The sequence below is a fragment of the Lepus europaeus genome, chromosome 2 (genome assembly GCF_033115175.1).
Source record: "Lepus europaeus isolate LE1 chromosome 2, mLepTim1.pri, whole genome shotgun sequence".
Taxonomy (NCBI): Eukaryota; Metazoa; Chordata; class Mammalia; order Lagomorpha; family Leporidae; genus Lepus; species Lepus europaeus.
The window spans coordinates 154826319-154850317 of NC_084828.1; the positions used below are offsets into that span (position 1 = coordinate 154826319).

The following is a 23999-nucleotide window of genomic DNA, read 5'->3' on the forward strand; positions in this document are numbered from 1 at the left end:
ACATCAGTTCTGACAGATTAAAGTTGTACTTCTGGATCACTGGGGGACTCATAGAAGGATCAAGGGATAGTATAGATTTAGGGTCTCTGTGCATGTGTGCATGTATGCATGCCTTTTGTTTCAAAGCAATTGAAATGCAAATCATATCTCTATTTCTTGGGAAAATGGATTAAAGAGTCCATTTTTTAAAAGATTTATTTATTTTATTTGAAAGTCAGAGTTACAGACAGGCAGAGGCGGAGGCGTAGGTTGCAGCAGCTGGAGCTGGGCCCATCTGAAGCCAGGAGCCAGGAGCTTCCTCCAGTTCTTCCATGCAGGTGTAGGGACCCAAGCACTCCGCTGCTTTCCTAGGCCATAATAGAGAGCTAGATAGGAAATGGAACAGCTGGGTCTTGAACCGGTACCCATATGGGATGCGAGCATTAAAGTTATATATCAATACACACATATGAGTGTGTGTATATATATATATATATATATATAATTTACATAGCCTATAAATTTTATGATGAGAAATTAAGCAAGTGGATTTGTAGTATATCTAGACATAAAGATCTCTGGAACTCAGAATTTGGAGGACAGAATTCAAGCTCACATCTCAGATTTTTCTATTTTTTTTAAAGATTTATTTATTTATTTGAAAGTCAGAGTTACACACACACAGAGAGAAGGAGAGTCAGAGAGAGAGAGAGAGAGAGAGAGAGAGAGAGAGAGGTCTTCCATCTTCTGGTTCACTCCCTGGTTGGATGCAACAGCTGTAACTGCGCCATTCCAAAGCCAGTAGCCAGGAGTTTCCTCTGGGCCTTCCCACGCGGGTGCAGGGGCCCAAGGACTTGGGCCATCTTCTACTGCTTTCCCAGGCCATAGCAGAGAACTGGATCGGAAGTGGAGCAGCTGGGACTTGAACCAGTGCCCATATAGGATGCCGGCACTGCAGGCCGCAGCTTTACCTGCTATGTCACAGTGCCAGCCCCTCAGATTTTTCAGATGTCTGTAGGAGTCATCCAGTCTGTTGCTGCTCCTCATGGTAACCCCCTTTCAATTGCGTATGTGCCGGTTATTCATCTCACTATGAGTTCTCTTGGTAACAGGAAACTCACCATATTTAAGGTACCTTGTGAATCTTTGAGTAGGTTTAACTACTAGATAGAATTATATTAGTTTTGAGATTAAATATTTTTCTTTGTAATGTTCATAGGTCCTCTACTTTCTGGACAAACCTAGAACCAAACTATGCTCTCCTTTGTGACAATGCTGCAAAGAAATGAAATGGTATAATTTTCTCATCTCTAGACTGGACAAACAAGTAGACTAGACAATGATAAAACAAACTGAAAAGAAAAGAAAAAGAAGTATAGAGTATTCCAAGCAATTGTTTATTCAAACACTTGTACCCCTTTCTGGGAATTTCTTATTTGTCTAGCATAATGACTCTCTTTGGAGTATTTCATAGCCACATGCTGAGCAAATATATTTTACTTTCCAATTATGGATGAATAACAATTCCAGAAGGGTCTTTAGAATGGCAAAGGACCAATTACCTAGACTTCCTTTCCTAATATAACAGCCTAACATAAAAGCAAAGTGATAATAGAGTTTAGGAGATGTTGTATCTTAGTGTATATTCTCATAATTAAGTACATACATTTTTCTCTTGATGGATTTTTGTTGAAAATTATGAAATTTGGTGCAAGCTGTCAAGGTCACTGGGTATCTATTATCTAGTCCTGTGTATCTAGTAAGTGTCCAGCAGTAGGTGAGAAAAGAGAGTATTTTACAGTCTTTTTTTTTTTTTTTTGTAATCCATGAGGATACTCCAAACCAACTTTAATTTTGAACTAGCATGAAAATATTTTAAGGAGCCAACCTATGAAGTTCCCAGAAAACCTTTAATTTTCAGAATAGAGGATTAGCTAGGTATTTTTTTTTCTATTATTCATTATTATATCATCATTCAGATTATAATTATAAAGATGGGAATAAATTGGCTAATATTCATGACATTGAATGTTTCGGTTAGGGATGCTTTCAGCTTCAAATACCAGCATACCCCAAATGTGAGTGATTTTTAAGTTGATAGCTCTTCATTTTTCTCATCTAATTAACATCTGACCATAAGCTTTTGCTAGCATTGGTTCTGTGATTCTCCAGGCTTTTCCCCTACTTTCCTGTCACATCCAGGAAGCTGTTACCTAGATACGTGGCTTCAAGGTCATAGGATGACGAATGTAACTCTACATACAGTGATTCTTTTCCAAGGCAGGGATGAGGGGCAGAGAAAGTAGAAGGGCACAAGGACATGGATAATGAAAGCATTCACTTCTTATATATATTCTTCAATAGAAATAAAAAATATTTTTCTAGTTACAAATACCTTCACACCAACTTACTCAGGTGCCTCATTGGACACAACTTAACCTGGCCACTGAGTGACAAGTGAAAGATTAGTTTCACAGTTACTGTTATATTCTGATTACAAGCATTGGAAATATGAATGGGAAAACATTTTAGAAACTTGTATAAAATTATTACCAGCAGCACAGAACAGTAGGATGATGACAGACAACTTCTTAGATTAAAAAAAAAAAATCTACTTGTTATCTGGTTTCCAAATGCTTTATAATGTGATTACGTTAGTTTTATAATTAAAGGAGTCATTAGCAATAAAAAATAAACTTATTTGAACTCAAATTAACTGGACACTTTCTTGAAGGATTCATAGGTTTATCTGTTATCTCATCTAACTTCTCATCCCCATGTTTTTACTTATCCAAAGCATGGAAGCCACAGGGAAGCTATGCTGATATCTTAATGGTCAAGGTCACAACTCAAGCTCTCCCCATTGTTTCTCTCTCTTTTTTTTTTTTTTTTTGAAGATTTATTTATTTATTTGAAAGTCAGAGTTACACAGAGAGAGAAGGAGAGGCAGAGAGAGAGAGGGAGAGAGGTCTTCCATCTGCTGGTTCACTCCCCGGATGGCCACAACAGCTGGAGCTGTGCCCATCCAGAGCCAGGAGCCAGGATCTTCTTCCAGGTCTCCTACACAGATGTAGGGGCCCAAGGATTTGAGCCATCTTCTACTGCCTTCCCAGGCCACGGCAGAGAGCTGGATCAGAAGTGGAGCAACCGGAACTAGAACCGGTGCCCACATGGGATGCCAGCACTTCAGGCCAGGGCGTTAACCCGCTGCATCACAGCACTGCCCCCTGCTGTTGTCTCTTGATCCAAAATATGATTATATTGATTCACGCAGAAATCTATGCTGCAAACCGTATATAAAACACGAGATGAATTTAGCACTAAGAAACACTGTGATCAGTTTCATCTGGTCTCATGACTTGTTTCTTGATTTTCTTCCTACCTTCTTGGTCACTCTTTCTCTGGATCATTTGATGACTTCTGAATTTTCCTGCCTCTAACTGATGAAGTCTCCTGGATTCAGTATTCAGCTTTATCTTTGCTCTGTTTATATTCATTACCAATTTATCTCATTCTTGCTAATTGCAGATGTTCGTCTTAAACACGGCTATCGACTTTAAATTTTAGACTCATTTATTCAACTATTTCCCTTCTCCTCTTGGATGCCGTTTAGGCTTCTTAAACACAGCACAGTGAAGACTACTCTTGAAATTCCATACACTTGCAGGATGTTTTTTTTTTTTTCTTCTCATAATATGTACCTCAGCTCTTCTAGTTATCAAGGCAAAAGCATTGTTATGAACTTTAACTTCCTTCCTTGCTCACTGCAATTGAAACCGTAGGCAGATCTTTTCATGCCCTCCTTCTGAAGCACGTTCATTGCTACCACCCTAGTCCTAAATGACCGTGTCGTTTTTATGGATGATGATGGTAACCTCTGAATGCTCTCTGCAGTTTGGCCCTTGCCCATCCATGGTCGGTTCATAACAAGGTAGGTAGCGTGACACCTTTGTTACAGAAGTCAGAGCACTCTTCCCTGGAGTGGCAATGCCCCAGGACAACCCCTGACATAAAGGGTACGAGCCAGAGCACTTAGCTCTGTAAACTCACCTCCACCACGGCTTCCCTGGGTCTCAATGTTTCAGCCACGCTGGCTGCCTTCCTCACCAGTCTATCAACATGCCAAGCATGTCCCACTTCAAGCCTTTGCATGTAATCACCTCTATGCCTGGAAATAACTTCCTCCCTACAACTACATGGATCACCCCACATCTTCCTCTGAGTCAATGTTACCTTATCAGAGAAGATTTTCCTGATAATGTTCATTTAAATTATACTAAGTATAAAATTACCACTCACCATTCCGAATTCTCCCACCTTGCTTTATATTTCTTTCATAGCATTTGCCACTACTGTTTCACATTTCCTCCCTTACTCCTTCCCTCCCTGCCCCCTCCCTCCCTTTCACCCCCTTCCCTTCCTTTCCTCTTCTTCCTTCTTCCCTGAGCCCTCACCATAGGCACAGGTGAGCTGGTACAGGTGCCTGGCACAGGTGAGCTCAGTAAATCCTTGTTGAATGAGTGATGGATTTCTTTGTAGAATTAGAATACCAAGACAGATTTTCTCTGTAAAGTTTTTGACAGATTTGAGTATTGAGTCCAAGAGAGAAATATGAGAAGCAACAGCTATAGAAAAAATAAAGCTATAATTCATTGAGTAATGTCTTCCCATGTCAGGCATTAGTTTAGGTATTTTGTTTCTGTGAATAAATACCCTCTGTGTTACTGGAGGAGGACACTAACATTTAGAAATGTCAAACAGCTTGATCATTTCTAACAGCTAAAATTGAAGGAATCTGTCCCTGACCTCAACTGTGTGCTATCATATCTCAAGCTACACTTTTCTGAAACAGTGGCAGGAAACTAGAGTTGGAGACATTCAAAAAGATATTTCTGCTGGAGTCTAATATTTAAGCTGCTTTTTCTTTTGTCTGTTGGTATTTTGTCTCTTTTTCCTCTCTCATTCCCCGTGTTTCTCTATTTCCTCGACTTTTATTCATAAGATTAAAATTATATGTAGTGTTTTTTTAAATAATTTATTACAGTTCCTAGGTTCTAGTCACCATTTACTTTAATTCATGGATTTGCCACATGTCCGACATGGAAAGGAACTCAGAGATCATCTTACTCAATTTCTTCACTTTATAGGTAGAACAAACAAGGCTCAGAGAGGGGAGATGTCTTGAGGTTACTCACACAGCTTATTATTGATCCAGCTGCAATGTGATTCTAAGAGATGCTTAGAAAAATATCCTAAGTGATCTAGTGTGCTGACCAGTGTTCATCAAAGTAGAAAATATACTAGATATAGTCTATATTTAAACCTCCTCATGACTTAGATCTAAAAGGTGCTCAACCTAAAATATAATCAAAAGAAATAAGTTTTCTCATGAAAATCCATATTTTCTATGTTGCAGATTAGGTATCTGTCAGGTTAACATAACTCAGGTGTATAAACACCATTTTCATAGAAAAAAATGTGTTGTGTGTATAATCCAAATAATGTTTACACAGGAAATGTGCTTGATAATAGGATATGCAACTAGAGGGACACACATTTGAATATACATTTGTGGTCATTATGACACTTGAATATATGTTTATGGTCTTGTGTCTAGTGGGCATAAGGGTGGATGGCTAATAAATCATAAATAGCTAACATGTTGAAATATCATTAAATGCTATAAGACTAAGTCTTAAGGGAAACATAGGCTATATATTAAGACACAGCAGTAGGGGTATGATTAGGGATGGATTCTCATAGAAGTGGATATTTACTCTGAGAACTTAAGGATGAGAAACAGGGAGAAGGAACTACATGGGCAGAAGCCCTGAGCCTGGAGAGAGCTTGGGGAAGAACATTCTTACTGTGAAATACAAGGTAAGATGTTGGTGAAATCTCAGGATATTGCAGATGATTTCAGATGGAGTTTGACCTAAGTATGATGGAACAACATTTAAATAACTTAAAACAGGAGAGCCATGGACATGATTTTTTTTTTTACAAAGGCTATTCTAGATAAAAAGGTCAAGAGCAAGATTTATTAATTAATTAATTAATTAATTTTTTATTTAATAAATGTGAATTTACAAAGTGCAACTTTTGCATTGTTGTGGCTTCCCTCCCCGCCGCCAACCTTCATCCCTCACGCAGCCCTCCCCTCTCCCACTCCCTCTCCCATTCCACCCTTCATCAAGTTTCATTTTCAATTATCTTTATATACAGAAGATCAACTTAGTATATACTAAGCAAAGATTTCAACAGACTGTACTCACACAACCGCACAAGGTATAGAGTATTGTTCGATGGGTAGTGTTTTCTTTAACTCTTATAGTAAAACACATTAGGGACAGAGATCCTACGTGGGGAACATGTGCCCAGTGACTCCCATTGTTGATTTAACAATTCGCACTCTTATTTATGATGTCAGTAATCACCTGAGGCTCTTGCCATGAGCTGTCTAGGCTATGGAAGCCCCTTGAGTTCACCAACTCTGAACTTGTTTAGTCAAGGCCATATCACAGTGGAGGTTCCTTGCTCCCTTCAGAGAAAGGTGCCTCCCTCCTTGATGGCCCGTTCCTTCCGCTGGGATCTTGTTCACCAAGATCTTTCATTTAGGTTGTTTTTGCCACCGTGTTTTGGCTTTTGATGCCTGTGAGACTCCTTTTAGCCAGATCCGAATGCCCCGAGGGTTGATTCTGAGGCTGGAGTGCTGTTTGGGGTGTTTGCCATTTATGATTCTGTACAGCAAGATTTAAATCTCTATGTGGATTGGGTTAGCAGCCCTCACAGTCAGAGCATTGACATCACTGATTCATGAAAGAGCGAGGCCCCCATCACCAGTGGGATTATTGTTGAGGAAGACTAAAGGATTACAGATCAGGCATGGCATTAGACATTGACCTTTATGATCCTCCCTAAACTTTGAGCATCTGCAGTTCTCTGAACTCAGCTAATTATTGAATTGAAGACAACTATAAAATCAACTGAGTTATTAATCAGAAAAGAATCTCCCTAAACCTTGGAAATCAACTATTTGCTTATCTACAAAGCTGGTATCCCCTTTACAAGTTGGGGTTGAGGAATGTAACCTGAACATTCTTTCCATGGTGCAGAAAGTCTTAATTTTGGGGGCAACAGTGACTCACCTAGTGATCTCGTTTAAAACGAAGATGCCCAGACCTCATACCTCAGAGAATATTTTTCTTCCATTTGAAAAATTATTTTATTTATAGTTCTCTTCTGCTATTTAATATTTTATTTTAGAATAGTTTCAAATGTACAAAACAAAAATTGTGAGGCAGTTATACAAATAGTTCCCATATTTACAAGTGAGGTGAGGTTCAGGAAAGTTCTGAGATTTAAGCCAGAAGATTCCAAAGGAGGAGGTAGATAAGGTGCTCTTTGAAGAACCCCTCTTCAAACCCTAGCTCTAGTTCACCTCTAGCCATCAGCCATGAAGCTCAGCAGTATTGTAGTTCTGGGGCTATTTTAACAAACTGCTTAGCATTGCTGGATTAGTCAACCTTTCTGAGCCTTCTATAGTGACATTTATCATAAGACACCACTGTGAGAGCCAGCATTTCCAACTGCAGAATTCTGACCTGAGCGCCTGGCATGTCATGGTGTATAATAAACAGCAGCTCTCATCTGCTCTGTTTCAGCCTGTCTAATTTATCTGATTGCCTCCTTCCTACTCATCTCCATTTCATAATACAGAGTCGGCATTACCTGTGTTGGTTTGATTCTCATCTATCATCCTCTTGCTTCCTCTTCTCCCACAAATTCCCAAAAACCTATCCTTAGCTGGTGTCTCCTTAACTGAAGTTTTGCACTCCACACTTAGTTTTAAAGACATGAGAATAAAAACACCAAAATTACAGGCACAGAATATCTCTAACTATCAAATTAGATTATCCTTGTGTTTTGGGCTACAATTAACTTAAAATTATCTCTTGAAAAGCCACTCATGTCTCCTGTTTAATCTCACATGAGCACTGTGAAGCAGAGAAACTATGTGGTGGACAAGAGGAGTTCTGGAAAATGCTACCAGATTATAAAGGGTATTTGAATACTATCAACATCCACAGAATCAACAAAGCTTAAAAGAAGAAAGGTCAGCCCACTCTCTGCACTAGCATACTAATTTGTATATTTTGTCTTCAAAAGTTCAAATACAGAAGCCCTTTGAGTGTAAGAGCTACATAACTACAATATGGCTGGATTGATCACTTTTTCCCTCCAATTTTCATGTATGCTTGATGTCAAGAGTCTATTCCAGTCTATTGGAAATGAAAAAGAAATTCTCTCTAAATTAAACATAATTGGAGGCACTGTCTAGATTGTACTGCAGGAGAATCCAAGGACAGATTAAGTTCGATATTTTGGGACTCTGGGTTTTTGTAGACTACAGCCAGTTTCTTTGCTAGTTTTCATTTAATCTGCCATTCCCTAAGCCACATAAGATGATGGAATAAATATGTTTTTCAAGCAAAAATATGTAAAATTTAAGTCACAATTAGCTATAATCACAATTAGCTATATTTATATTTATGTAAGAGAATGAAATTAGAGTACATGAGATTGTCCCAGAAAATTCAGGCCCTGTCACTTTGCTCGTAACTTTTCCCCTTCCTTTTCTTCTGGGTTGGAGAGGCTGAATTTTTACAATATCCAACTGTATGTATTTGAAAGGGGGAACTGTGGCAAGAGGAAAAAAAAAAATCTGAGCTTTCTCTTTCCCTTCACTTTGCAAAAGCAGGAGCAAAGCTTGACCTTTCCAGGAAGCTCACTCAGGGTTTGTGTTTGATCTTTGGGTGGATGCAGGTAGAGGAGAACAGGAGTTATAACTATGAAAATGCAGGAATAACAGATATGCAAATATAGAGACATTTGCACCAGTCCTACTTCTTTCTACACACTCCTTCGAACAGATCAGCCTGTCCTCACAAAGGTAGTGGCTAAAATGCAGAATGTTGCATTAAATAATCATGAAGTAGCCCCTAGTGACCCCAAAGAGTCCATATATTGATTCCCAAAATGCTTTATTCATGGGCACACAGTGGTTATCTTTACTGGGTGCTGCATAATTTCTTCATGTTATGTATGGAAGAATAGGCTTATTGGGTGTTATTCAGTTTTCTGATTCTGCTTCATCTGTTTTCTTCTAATTGAAAACAAAACTTTTTACTTCTGCTCACCAAAGACTTTACTAAAAGTAGGATGTCAGGATGAAAACTATGATCTTGAGATAAGTGACTTAGGCCAAATCTGATTTTATTTTATTTTTAAAGCAAAGGTGCTAGTAGTTTGTTATAAATGAGTGCTGCTAAAAGATAAAGTAAATCATTGATTCAGCTAAAAATATTGGGCTATGATTTGGTGTGTTTCAATAAAAGTGAACAGGCTATTAGTTTATTTCACTTTTTTATTTGATAAATATTTGTTAAGTAACTATTGTGTAGCAGGAACTGTTATTTTGACTATGAGTATGGTAATAAAAACAACACTGACCAATTCCCCTATCCCTTGGTGTGTACATCCAAATAGTACAGAGTATAAATAATGCTAATTTTTCAGAAAGTGTGCAGATGCTATGAAAAACCATTTTGTCTAAAATATTAATTATGTAAGACAAAAATCAGAGACCCATGGGACATAGTATTACTACCAATGTGTACATAGAGAATACACTGTGGATAAAATACCAAAGAGATTTTTTTCCATTACCTTTAGGATTTTCTGAAGTTTTTCTCTTGTTCATTTTACTTTTGATGATATTGTCATTGTGCCATCATTAAAAACCATTCTTTACAAAGATGAAACTCATTTACTGAACATTAAGAGATAATAAGCCTCTGACAAGAATTATAAAACTCAGCATTGAGTTTAATGCAGCTGCAAAAGTAGAATTTGTAGAACTTTCTGATTTTACTAATTCTAAGTTATGATAAAGAATGTTTCACATTTATTTGTCTTAATGAGCATTTAACTTTGTTTCTTGGGAATTTAAACTTTGTCAAGTCCTTTTTTTTTTCTTCATCAAGATTGCTGTTTGTCTTTATTTTTATGTAGCCATTCAAATGAATGGTAAAATGAACTGGAACGCTATCTTTTTGAATGGCTCTTACATGCATATGGTACAAAATTCTAAAGTGAAAAATATTACACAATGAAAATAAGTCTTTGTTCTCAGCCCCAGGCAGGCTCCCCCAACCATTTGTTGTCCCTAGATTCTTGTAGAACTTTCCAATAGTGTTCTAAAGGAGCTTCCCAAAATTTGAAGATCTGTGACTCCTGTGGAAGTGTGAATTCTGAATCGCTGTGTTGGGATGAGACAGAAGGTTCCGCATTTCTAAGAAGTTTGAAGGGGAGTCTGATATTGCTGTACCAGAGACATGCTCCCCGTGGAAAGGCTTTGAATCACTTTGTCTCTGTTTCTTTGCTTATGGGATGGGAGGGGACAAGATGTTCTCATACACAACTACAATTTATGGTTTTCTACCACCATTTCAGTTCCAATTTTGAGCTGCTGGTAGAGTTGGGACTCTGATTTTTTTTTTTTTTTAAGTTTTCTTCTACTCATTGAAGTGAAAATGTAGTAGCACTTTCAAAATCAAACCACAAGTGAAGGAAGAAACATGATATTTAATGATTCATAAATTACAAGGATTATGAATTCCTCTTTATAAACTTTTCATCTGCCTTTTTAAATAAGGTATAAAAAGTCCTCAAGTCCAAGCAGCCTCCTAAATTTTGGCCAAGGGCACACTAAGAACTTTAGTTTGCAGCTGGCATCATTAATCTAATAAAGATGCCATCATACTTGAAAATGATATAATTAAGCTCCCTGAAATCAATATGAAGTACAGTGATCACTTAAATATTTTAAAGTCACAGACATCAATATCCTATTTCCTGAACAGAATAGTCTCCGAAGATGAAAGTGCTTAATATCAGATGTTGTTTTTGTTGAGCCTGTATGCAAGCTGATTCCAGAAGCATGGGGAACTCATAAAATAAGGTTAGACACTTGTGATTATTTCTTGCTCTCTGTAGGAAAATGAGGGCTACAGGACTTCAAATTGTTCATTACCCTTGTCGGCAGGGTATATTTTTAGGACTCCTTGCTACCCAACAGAAAATTTGGTTTTAAAGGAGAACTAATATCAAGGGCACTCTTGAGAAATAAAGATTTGCATCATCCACATCTCAATTTCTGCATGATTGATGGAAAAAGCCAAGAATGTACATTTTTCTCTGTGTTGTCGAGTCTGTCAATGACTTCATGGGTTTGAATGGTTCTAGGGGCCAGCCATAGGGACATTGGCTGTTGCTGAGATGGTTGTTTCTACCTATTCTGCGAGAGCACGCACTATTCTCCCTAGAGTTATGATTCTCGCACTGAGGTTATTTGGTAGTGTACTTAACACTTTCGACAAAGTTGTAGAAAACAAGTAGCACGTCTTTATGAAGTTTCAGTTGAGTAAAAAGTTTGTCAGAAGCACATTAAAACAAAATAAAGAAGATTAAAACCAGCATGAATACTGGCACATTGAAGAGTGGAATGCAAAATTCTTAATTAAGCATGAGGTTATGAGATTGGTTTTTTTAAAGATATGTTTACTTGAAACAGTTAGAGGGAGAGACAGAGGTGGAGAGAAAAGAGACAAAGAGAGACACAGAGAGAGAGAAAGAGAGAGAGAGATGTTCCTTTTGCTGGTTCACTCCCCAAATGCCCACAATGGCCATGGCTGCGCCAAACAGAAGCCGGGACCCAAGAGCTTCATCTGGTCTCCCATGTGGGTGCAGGGGTGCCAAGTACTTGGCCCATCTTCTGTTGCTTTCTCAGGCCATTATCAGGAGCTGGATAGGAAGTGGAGCAGCTGGGACACGAAGCAGTGCCTAATGGGATGCCAGTGCCACAGGCATTGGCTTTACCTACTGCACCACAATGCTGGGCCCAACATGAGATTTTTAAAACAACGTGAGGCTGCTTTTCCATGGCTCTGTCCTCTTGGACTGTGTATTTACTGGCCTTAACCAATAGGTTATTTTGGTGAGAAAGTTTTCGAAGTGCTGTAATACCTGTTAAATGTTCATGAGGAGATTGGAAACCAGATGATTTGAATAGCAGCTGCATTTCTCTGCCTCTTGTGAGACTCTGGAGTGGGCCAACAACACAAAAATGTCTTGGAACAGAGGAAGTTGCTGACTTATTTTTGAAATAATTGCCTTTCTGGAGGAAATGAGGAAGTGCCTTAAAGGTTGCTGAGAGATCTGGACTTGTTTAGAAGATTGGAAGATGTCATCAGAGAACTTGTAATAAATGATCTCTTAGGGAAGAATCGGTGGCTTTGGGCTCTTTGAAGACTGTAGTAGGTAAAACATATTTTTCTATAATCTATACATTTTTTCTGATATTAGAGAGCAAGTCACTTTTTCATGGGAAGAATATATAAGTATAGTGAGATAGTATGTCACATAGAATTATTGTCACTCTCTAGCTTTGAATCTCGGACAAGAAACTATCATTCTTCAGATCTTAGGTTCTCATCTGAAAAGTGAGGCCAAGTACAGAAGATGGAAGGACTTAACAGTGGATCAATGTTTGCCCTCTGCTCTCTCCCTCTCTCTTCTTTTTCTCTCTGTTTATCTCCATTCCCACCCTTATTCCTTTTAAATCCAAAAAGAAGTGCACATCTCCACTTGAATGGGAAAGTGGGGCTCTGGATCTGGAGGTCACACCAGATGACTTGGGTCTCCACTAATCAGGGTGTTCCCTTTTGATAAATCCTTGATAGCTTTTTCCTAAGGAAGCATTATGAGAAATAGTCAACTGCCTGATATGTAAATACATTTAGAGCTTACTGTTTACTGTCAATTTCAAACTGAATATACACAAAAGCATGACCTAGAAACAAACAGAGCAAAGCTATGTGGCATTTAGATGCATATTACATATGCATAATTGATTCCTTAAAAGGTTAAATATGCTTAGCATATGTAGGGATAGTGATATACCCCTGATGAGTTCCTAATCATTATGGCAATAGCTTTGTTTTACATAATTCTAAAGTAAATGTCTTGGTTCTTCTTTGGGGCTCCCAGGACTAGTATTCAGAAAAGCTTATGTTCCCAAGTAGATAGCTGGGTTCCCAAACAGAATGGCCATTCATGTAATTCCTACACTAAGCTCTTTGAAGCACAGACTGCCACTAAATTCTCTTCGGAATTGAAATGCAATTACATATCAAGGACAAGTGCTAAGTATAAACAGAAAAGGCCAAATATGTGTTGCTATTTTTTTTTTTTTAGTTTTGTTTTCTTCAGTGTATTTGCAGGAAGAATTAACTACCTCAAACAAGCTATAATCCTTAATTGAAAACACAGATCAGGCAACGTGGCAAATCCTTCAGCATTTTCCCCCCCAGAAATTTTAGCTCTGAAGGACTGTTTCCTCTATGTCCATAGCTAATCATAGAGATACTAAGGAAATTAAAAGAAGTAAGTCATTATGAAATATGCAGAATGAAATACCATTATATGCCCTTAAATATCAGGAATAAGGCAATATGTTGTATGAAGATATGTAAGGGTTTTAAAAAACTATATAAATGAGAATGATTATTATAAAACTTCAATTTATGAGTTTTTTCTTTGAGAAAAGAAAGAAATGATGCATACCATGGTTTTCACTGGATGAAAATCTGCAAGTGTTTACTGTTGTTTTAAAGGATTATTATGCAATCATTTTTCTATGGTAGGCATGTTTCCTATTTTGTCAAAAGGAGAAAATGTAAAATAAAAAGATGAAGTGATGAAAAAGCACAAATTAAGTTGGTAAAAATAAAACAGTGTAATATAGTAATAATAATAAAAGTAACTGTATTAATCTTAAGTTGAATGCTTTTCCATATTGTGGTTTATATATATATATGTACACCATGTTCAAGACACAACTAGAACATAATTCCTACGAGGTCTGAAAGTAGAAAGGAAAAGGTGTACCAGATAATATGAATAGAAAGCTGAAGCTATATATAATTAGTGAGAAAACTGGACTTTGGGACAATATGTGAGATTTATCTATGTCTAGTTCTTGTTTCCCCATTGAGCCTCTGGACTTACTCCTTCTGGGCACCCACTCCTAATATTCCAGGGTTTTCATAAGCCATCTTCATCTGCTTATGTCTTACTCCAAGCTAACTATTTCCAAGGCCTACGGTGTTTAATCTCTCATCTCCGATGGTACTCATTGGTACTCATCATCTGTGTAGTACTGGTGTGGTACTTGTCAGCTGCATTTTATTGTCATTTACATGCATGCAAACTTCTAACTAAATTATACCTTAGAGATGGTGACCTCTCCTTGCTCTCCTTTAAACACCATATCACCTCCCATGGTCTACCATATCATGGATTATCACATTGTCATATGGTACAACATCAATAAACATGTCCACGTCCGACTGAAAAAAAGGCTTCTGGAAGCACATTGAAATTCTTTCAGGATGTTTGCGTACTTTGGCAATAGTACATAATTACATTTTCGAAGCAATCTTTCAGCCATAATTTTAAAATGTTAGGGAATGATGCATTCTATATGACCTAAAATTGTACAATTTGTAGAAGTTGAGATCATAGCCCCAGTAGGAGGCTGGCCCCATCTGAGCCTAGCCAGAAATTCCCACAGCTTCACTACTCTGAGAACTTTAAGGATAGGGACCACATCTAATAAATTTGTTCACTTGTACCTGGGACAACGTCCAACGTATAACACACAGTCAATAAATGATTATGCAAAGTGTGAAAAAATTAGCTATTAACCTGAGGTTATCCAGTTCACTCCCATGGTTTCAAATCAGTATACACTTGATGTTTCCAAGTGTAGGCCTTTGGCTCTGGCCATCAGAAGGAGAGAGTTACTGAGAGGCTAGAAGATTCAGCTCAATGCGGCAGGAAGTACATATTGGCACTATGATTATTACTCGGGGGTTAGGAGCTGATTGGAGCAGGACTGCGTAGAATGAATTTGTTTCTGCCAGCTGACAGTAGACCATGTTTGGAAACAAACAACAGAAGTTTAAAAGGAGACAGGAAAACCCATATGATGGGTTTTTCAGTGCTCTCTTGCTGGCTATTTCCTGTTGCAAACGTGTTTCAGACTGACTGGTTTTTGAGTTGGTAATATATAAAGCATATAGGGCTCACAGTTGGGTATTTAGTAAAAATAGGTGTCCCTCTCACCTCTGCCCATGTTGCTTCTCTCCAAAGACAGTTATCAGTTCTTCTATTTATTTTTAGGTAGACATAAACATTTCATAGTTGGTGAATGCATCGGCTGCCTTTTCATTACTACAATGAAATATCTGAAGCCGCTGAATTTACAGACACAAAGTTTATTTAGCTCACAGTTTCAAAGGTACAAGTAGAAGATTGGAGAGTTCCATTGGTTTGGCCTCTGTGAGGATGATGTATGGCAGTGGTGGAGTTCATTCAGAGGATGAAACACGTGGTGAACTGGGAAGATCGATAGATAGAGTTAGAGAGAGAGAGAGAGAAACTTCCAACTTAGGCTTTTTATAATAACCCTCTTGCAAGAACTCAAGCGGTCACATTGAGAACTACTTTCTGAGGACGTGTTCCCAAAGATCTAAGGATCTTCCACTAGGCCTACCTCCTAAATGCCATAATTGGATTGAGTCTCTATCTTCTTGGGACCAATAACTTATGACTTTAGAATTTAAAGTCCTCATGAATTCAGGAGCAAAATCATATCAAATCATAGCATTATACCTGGTTTTATCTATTTATGTATATTTCACACAAATAGCTCCTTTAGTAGCATACTACATTGAACTTGATTTCCTTTTTGTTTATCAGCCTGTGTTGTTGTTCTTTCTATTTTTATCCTTAAATCCACACCCCTAACACTTTGGGTATGCTGATAGGGTCCTACATTTGTGTTGTTTGTGAATGAATGAGTAATTTAATAATAATATCTAAATAATACTGTACCTAAAACTCACTCATCCACAAGATTACAAATGCCTTATCTTAAAATACATCTCATACTTGCATTTTTTTTCACATAAATGTCTTCTATACCATTCAAAGTAATGTCAGGAAGAAACAATTATCCTGCAGAAGGTTTCCTTGAATGTCCCCAAGGAGTTATTCATAGACATTCAATAATTATCTATTATTTTTAATTGTGTTCTAATTCTTATTTATTAATAACAACCATCAAGCTGTGAATAAGATTCTTAATAATAATTTTGAATACTTATATATGCCATATACTTTGCTAAGTACAGTATTGTCTTATTAATCTCGACATCACATCTATAAAGTAAGTAACATTATTCTTGTAGTGTACCTGCCAATATCACCTTGAAATCATGTGCAGATGATTTCTTGCAGGCTGAATGATATTCAGAGCATGGTTAGCCCAAGTGGGTAGATCAGAAATTGCAAAATATTGCCACCCTGAGTGACCTTTCACTAATGAGATATGGAAATTGGTGGATAAATAGTTCTGCATTCTTTCTCTTTCATGGTCATGTTGAGCTGCATTCTCATAGCCACTTCTTAGATCACCAGTGATAAGGTTGCATTGCCACTGCAGTAAACTCAGCCTTTATTACCTTTCCTCCTTCAATTTTCTCAATCCCCTATGTGTGTACTTTCTGAAATTTTGCCCCAATAAACTACTTACACTCAAATTCTAGGCACAGGATCTGCTTTTGGGGAAAGAAAATATGAGGAAACAGTAACTTCAAGTTCACCTACGTATTTTGTAGCAGATTTGAGTTAGAAACCAGAAGTTTTGGTCAAAAGCATCATCCTTTTACTGCCAAGTAGATGGCAAGGACCTCAAAGCTGTCCAGTGAATACTCTGTTTCATCGACAGTGTGTTTTTCAAAATGCAAGCCAAGGTCAGAGCTTAACCCTTACTGTTCACACCCGTGTCAGTTTCGGTTTTGGAGTGTATCTCTTTGCTTCTTCAGAACATCAGAATATCCATGTTAGACCTTGTAACCTAAACACATATGCTTTAATCTAATACAAAATGGTGACTTCAGTAAGAACTTTACTTTGCTGAATAGCTTCTCCTTGTGTTTCTACAGATAGCAACTTCATCCTTGCCAATGCTCAGGTGGCTAAAGGTTTCCCCATCGTCTACTGTTCTGATGGCTTCTGTGAGCTTGCTGGATTTGCCCGAACTGAAGTCATGCAGAAGAGTTGCAGCTGCAAGTTCTTATTTGGAGTTGAAACCAATGAACAACTGATGCTTCAAATAGAAAAGTCACTGGAGGAAAAATCAGAATTCAAAGGAGAAATTATATTCTATAAGAAGAACGGTGAGTTGGTTTTCTTTTGCTGCTCCTTGGAGAGTTGTGAGAAGTCACCTTCTATCAACTCAGTAATTGCTCTATAATTTCCATTAATGTTTAATGGCATTTCACATAAATATAGTCTGTTATAGAAGTTCCACAAATGACTTGGATGATGGCCTTGTTTTAACCATTAGCCATATAAACCTCCTGGGAATTTAGCCTTAGAATTATAACTATTCTTTGCCAATATCCAGAGTCAATATATGTTAAAAGTGTATTAGTATTATATTACATTCTTTCTTAAAATATATATTATATGTAATAGTTGCTAATGTATTAACACATGATCTTTTATATAAATTTTTAGAAATGTTGATGCCTTTAAGGACCACATCTCAATCACAGCCATTAAAGACAGTAATGTTAGTGTCCTCTGCCAGAAAAGGAAGTTAATTTAAAGGACATCAGCGTATCCATTTCCTCTTCCTGTTCCCTGGATACAGAGCCTTTCTCACTATTCTGTTACATTCTAAAGACAAAACAAGAGACACATGATCTCACAGGGTGCAGTAAATTTACCTGTACTCAAAACTGACCCTGAGAAAATACTAAGATTTTTTTTTTTTTATGATTGTATATGTGTAGATGCAGTTTTATCACTCTGCTCTAAATGTGTTGAAACAGGGACTTGTGATTCAGGGTGCCTGTGGTGCTTGGATCCTGTGTAGGAAAAGACTTCAGTAGCTCATGGGCCCTAACAGTTAGAAGTAATCTAAGAAGCAGTATATGAGAGAAATGCTAAATCAAACATTAGAACCACTATTTTCCTAGTATCTAGAATTCCCCCTTTTTCTCTCATAGCTTTGCCTTTCCTCTTACTAGCATAACCTGCTGAGTTTTAGCTGGATGCTTGGTCACTGAGTTAGAGAATAATTAACTCTCCCAGGCTTCTTTAGTAGTTAGATCACGGATGTGACTATGTTTCAGGCCAATGATGTATGAGAAGGAATGATTTATGCAACTTATAGGTAAAAGCTATGAAAGTGGAATAGTTACCCTCTAATTTCTCTTCTTCCTACTTCCCATAATGTTGCGAACAGAATTGTGTCCTGCCAAAATTCAAACATTGAAGCCAGAACCTTCGTTGAGATTGCATTTTGAAATAGGTCCTTTAAGGAGCTAAATGAGACCAAAAGTGTGGGGCCCTTAATCTTGAGGAACTGGCACCAAAAGAGGAAAGACCACATAAAGAAGGTAGTGATCAATGAACCAAGAATCGAGGCCCCAACAGAAACCAAACATGTCAACATAAGACTTCCAGCCTCAAGAACTGTGAACAAAATAAATATGTTGTAACTCAGTCTGTCGTGTTTTGTTATGGCAGCCCAAGCAAACTAATACCCATGGGGCAGAAAGTTGAGAAAAGGCTGCACAGCCGGATTCAGCTCTCAGGCAAAGCAGAACAACATAGTGTAGCACAGAGAGAGGAGATAGAAGGAACCTGGATGTTGTTGCAGATCCACTTTCCATCCTCAATCAGAAGCAAATACATTGCTGTCTTGTTTGGCTCACTATCATGAGGGTGTTTTCTATGGAAGATTATTCAAGCAGCGCTGCATCTCTAGATTTCTCAATCTTGTCACTGTGAGATTTTGGGTCTTACACTGAATACTTTGGCCAATGTCAGATAGAGAAGAAGGAGCCTACACAGGAAATCACATCCCCTTTTATAAATTGCTTGTCCTTGGAGGACATTCCCTGCTTATGTGGGTACTGGAGATCGGGCAGTCATGGATAGTGGAGAACAGGATACCTCAGCTCTTTGGCTCTGGGAGCAGAGTTCAGGCCATTGTTCTTCCCAGTGTCATTATATGAAATCTATTCATATAGATGATAAAATAAAAGGGCTCCTGTTCAGTTCTAAGTAATTGTGCTATAATGGTAGCAAAGAGGGCTTGAGATAAAAGGGAGGATATTGCTGAGGGTGCAGACTGGCAGGAGGTGATAAAAACCTGCAGTGGGGAAACAAAGGGGACAAATATCCTTTGTCTGAGACATCTGCTGACTGCAGGCTCCTCCTTCTTCAGTGAGTCCTTGGGGATGTAGCTCCACATGCATTTCAGTGTCTTCCTTGTGAAGCTTCTTTAAAGCATCCAAATGTGGAACCAATGAGAAAGGGCCAAGCCACAGTAGAGAATCCAGATGTGACAAACAAAGGATGGCGACTCTAGAGGCTCAGCAGGTAGAAAGTATGGAGATCAACACCCAGCAGCCTTTCAGGCATTCATAAGATGCCTAAGCCTCAGACATACCTGGATGGAAACCACTAAGAGCACCAGCCGCTTTGAGCCAGTCACCATGGGGAATTGACTGATACTCAGAATATAAGCAATTGATCCAGTTGCAAGTGATTGAAAATTGTCCTCTGTCCTACAATAGTCATGCATTGTTATAGCTATTTGTGTGAATGGCTATCTATCCCTACACACAGTTGGGAGACCTTGAAGATACAGGTTCTGAGTTGTTGTTTATCTCTACATTCCCACTACCTGGAGCCTTGAAACTTGAGCAGTGTTTGTCAGATGGTGGTTTCTTAGTAAATACTTGGAGAAGGGAATTGAACTTGATTATTCGAGGAAGGATTGATGGATATTTTACAGGACAGAATGTCTGGATTTGTGATTATTATTTTTTTATAACTTTTATTTAATGAATATAAATTTCCAATGTACAGCTTATGGGTTACAATGGCTTCCCCCTCCCATAATTTCCCTCCCACCCGCAACCCTCCCCTCTCCCGCTCCCCTTCCATTCACATCCAAATTCATTTTCAATTCTCTTTATATACAGAAGATCAATTTAGTATAAAGATTTCAACAGTTTGCACCCACATAGAAACACAAAGTGAAACATACTGTTTGAGTACTAGTTATAGCATTAAATCACAATGTACAGCACATTAAGGACAGAGATCCCACATGAGGAGCAAGTGCACAGTGGCTCCTGTTGTTGACACAACAAATTGACACTCTAGTTTATGGCGCCAGTAACCAACCTAGGCTGCCGTCATGAGTTGCCAAGGTTATGGAAGCCTTCCAAGTTCGCCGACTCTGATCATATTTAGACAAGGTCATAAAAGACAGGGTGAGGATAGTAACCAATGATCCTAAGAGTGGCATTTACCAGGTTTGAACAATTATACAGCATTAAGTGGGGAAGAGGACCATCAGTACACACAGGTTGGGAGTAGAGCCATTGGTGGTAGAGTAGAGGTTATGATTACAAAGGAATGAGGCCCAAGTGCGCTAGACAGGGTCTAGAACAAAGGACAGAGTCATTATTAGAGGAGCTAAGAAAGGTGCTGTCTAAGCTACAAGTAATTTTTCTGATTGAGAGGCAAATAGAACCTGACAGAGGGTCCTGGTAATAATCTGGTGGGCTTTAGGCCTTGTAAATTCAGAGGCCCAGACCTATCTATCTCTTCACATGGGGTATATCCTAAGGGAGGTGTGAACCTCCTAGGGGAAGGCACCCTGTTGACTTTCATTACTTGGCTGGCCTGGGAGGAGAGCTGGCCAGGTAAAGGCAGGTGGCATCTCTAACAAGAAATTTACAGTTCTGCCTGCAATGTTGCTGACCCTACTTGGCCGTCCCCTCAGCTGCAGTGCTCACTTTGGAAGTTGGGCTGAGTGAAGGGCTTTTCAGCTTAGAGCCAATAAGATCTGTGGCTCTGACCTGGGCATCCTTCGACTCCAGGGCAGGTCCATTTCCAGTGATTCAACTCTTGGCAGAGCTGCCAGGGCTCTTCACAAGCTGACTTCTGCTGAAGCCCAGGCTTACCACATTGAAAGCCACTGCAGTGCACTGGCCTGTTGGGTCTCCTTGAGGGCAGATCACTGTACAGATCAGCCATTAATAGGCCTGCCACCCATTGCTTCTGATGCCTAGCTTTCTTTTCCTCCTGGTTTGTGTTAAAGCCGACCAGAGGATGCAAGTCAAGGGAGTGCCTGTGTCCCATCTCTAATCTTCGGTGGCCTGAACTACAAGTCTGTAGTCACAGGCATGTTCTGTAGTAGATTTTTTAAGGTAGACAATGCCCATGAGGAAAATTATATTCTCACTTTAAAACTTTCTTTCCCATTGGTCTGAAAGGGAGGTTTTTTTCTACTTACTGTATACTTCACTGATGGTGAAGTGAATCTAGCTATGAGATTATTATTTAAGTTCTTATTTTGGCTATGCTATTACAGAAAAATGTTAGCCATCTCTTTTCTAAGGTCTAAAGATTAAATTGTGCGTCCTACAGATTCCTTCATAATAAAATTAGTTACCTACCTTGAAGAGAATAGAGAAATGAAGAACAAATTGGGCTTAGAATAGAGAAATGAGGGAGCAAGTCCTAGATCGCTTGCTGACAACAGCAATATCGCATGAATACTTAGCAAACAGTTTCAACCATTAGATAACAACTTAAGAAAACATTTACCAGAAGGTCCAATGCCTTCTATAAATTTTAAGAATCATGTATTTGGAAACACCTCTTAAATATCTAACATGGTGTAGTTTGTTTAACCAGTAAACTTAAGCACAACCATATAAAATGTTTTTAGTTTCTTTCTACCAACAAGTCTAAAACATATGATACACAGATTCAGGTCACACAAATTAAAATGTATCTTTGATTGATTTTAGCAGCTTAAATTTATGGACAATCTTATCTATAAGCCAATTAAAATAAAATTCTTAATAAAATTTCCCCATGTGGACATACAATATGTACACACATATAACATAGCAAAATAGACCAATATAGCAATTTTAATAATAGCTTTTAAAATCTTTAACTCTTTTTGTAGATTGCCAATTGATTTGAATTGCTTTTTGTTTTTAGTAACCTCAGTTAACCATACTTTCTCTCAGTTGGTACTGTTAATACATTATTGGCTTCATCTGTTTACAGAGCCATCCCAAAGTACTGAATACAACAGAAGTGGCTGGAAAAAGTCCATAGGAACCTATAGGAGGACAGCTAAACACAGAACCAACAACGCTTTAGTTTTATGAGCAGCAAATCATATATAACTGTGGATGACAAAAGACTTTAAGTTCCCATGTTTAAAATTATAAACTCATCAACCAACAAGAGGCACTTGCTTACTTCACAGTATTTTTGAAAGCACCTGTAGGATTTTACAAGTATTTAACCCGTTAGGCCTCTGGGGCTTTCTCATTAAGATAACTATCATGTCTAGTAACACAAGATCATTAGACTTTTTAATTCTCAAACATTTGTATTAATAGCATTTTCCATTATAGAAACTTAAACTTTAGTACCACGTCTGATCTTGACAGTACTTCTAATATAATGCAAATAGCCTGATTAGTTGGTGTCTCTATAAGATGAGAGACATAGGTCCTTGGATTTTTTTCAGTTGGGCCCAAACTGGAAAAACCAAAGTCCAAGATTTACTGGAAATTTTAGAGTCCAGATTGTTTGAAACTTTGATTTTTTGAATGCCTGTCAAGAATGCCAAGAAGGCTCAAAATCCAAAATATCTGGTTGAAATAAAATTTCTTAAAATCATGACATATTATAGACCAAATTTGATCATTGTTACAAGGTGATTATTCAAATCTTTGAAATTAAGCACATATTTAAATAACCCATAGCTCTTAATAAAAATTCAGCTGTTTTTGAACAATTTGAATTTAACAGACATCAAGAGAACATATTAGATTACTTTACCACATTGCTTTAACAGAGCATCAGATTTTAATTCTATGTCAAAAGAAATTGAGCTTCCTGTGATCTTTTGCTGTGAGGTTTCCTTCCTTTACCTTCTTTCATATTGATGACCATGTTTCTGTTTTTCTGTGTGTAACACATCTTTAAGCATCTTTTGCAGGGCAGGACGAGTAGCAACAAATTCTTTCAATTTCTGTTAGCTATGAAAAGTCTTAATTTCACCTTCATTCACAAATGTGAGCTTTGCAGGATATAATATTCTGGGCTGGCAGTTTTTCTCTCTTAGTACCTGGACTATGTCTCGCCATTCCCTTCCAGCTTGTAGGGTTTCTGATGAGAAGTCTGCTGTGAGTCTAATTGGAGATCCTCTGAGAGTAATCTGACGTTTCTCTCTTGCACATTTTAGAATCTTTTCTTTCTGTTTCACTGTGGTGAGTTTGATTACAACATGTCGTGGTGAGGATCTCTTTTGGTCATGTTTACTAGGGATTCTATGAGCTTCCTGTACTAGGATGTCTCTGTCCTTCTCCAAACCCGCGAAGTTCTTTGCAAGTATCTCACAAAAAGGCCTTCTAATCCTTCCTCTCTCTCCATGCCTTCAGGAACTCCTAGAACCTGAATGTTGGGTTTTTTAATAGTATCCTGTAGATTCCCAAAAATATTTTTTAGATTTCTAATTTCCTCTTCAATTCTTTGGTTTGCCTGTTTCCTTTCCTGTTCTCTGTCTTCTAAGTCTGATATTCTCTCTTCTGCTTCACCCATTCTGTTTTTAATGCTCTCTAATGTGTTTGTCATTTGATCTATTGAATTCTTCATTTCATTATGATTTCTCGTCACTATCACAGTTTCTTGTTCCACTAGTAGTTTCATTTCATTTTGATTCCTCCTTAATATTTCATTTTCGCGTGAGAGATTTTCTATCTTGTCCATTA

General features: G+C 38.0%; 1 protein-coding gene across 1 annotated transcript in view; it reads left to right on the plus strand.

Moving 5' to 3' along the window:
* Window positions 1-23999, plus strand: part of KCNH8 (potassium voltage-gated channel subfamily H member 8) — a 445135-nt gene that overhangs the window by 120545 nt on the left and 300591 nt on the right. Inside the window, exon 2 of the mRNA XM_062179144.1 lies at window positions 17112-17345. Coding sequence (XP_062035128.1) covers window positions 17112-17345 — 234 coding nt within the window. The remainder of the gene's footprint in view (window positions 1-17111; window positions 17346-23999) is intronic.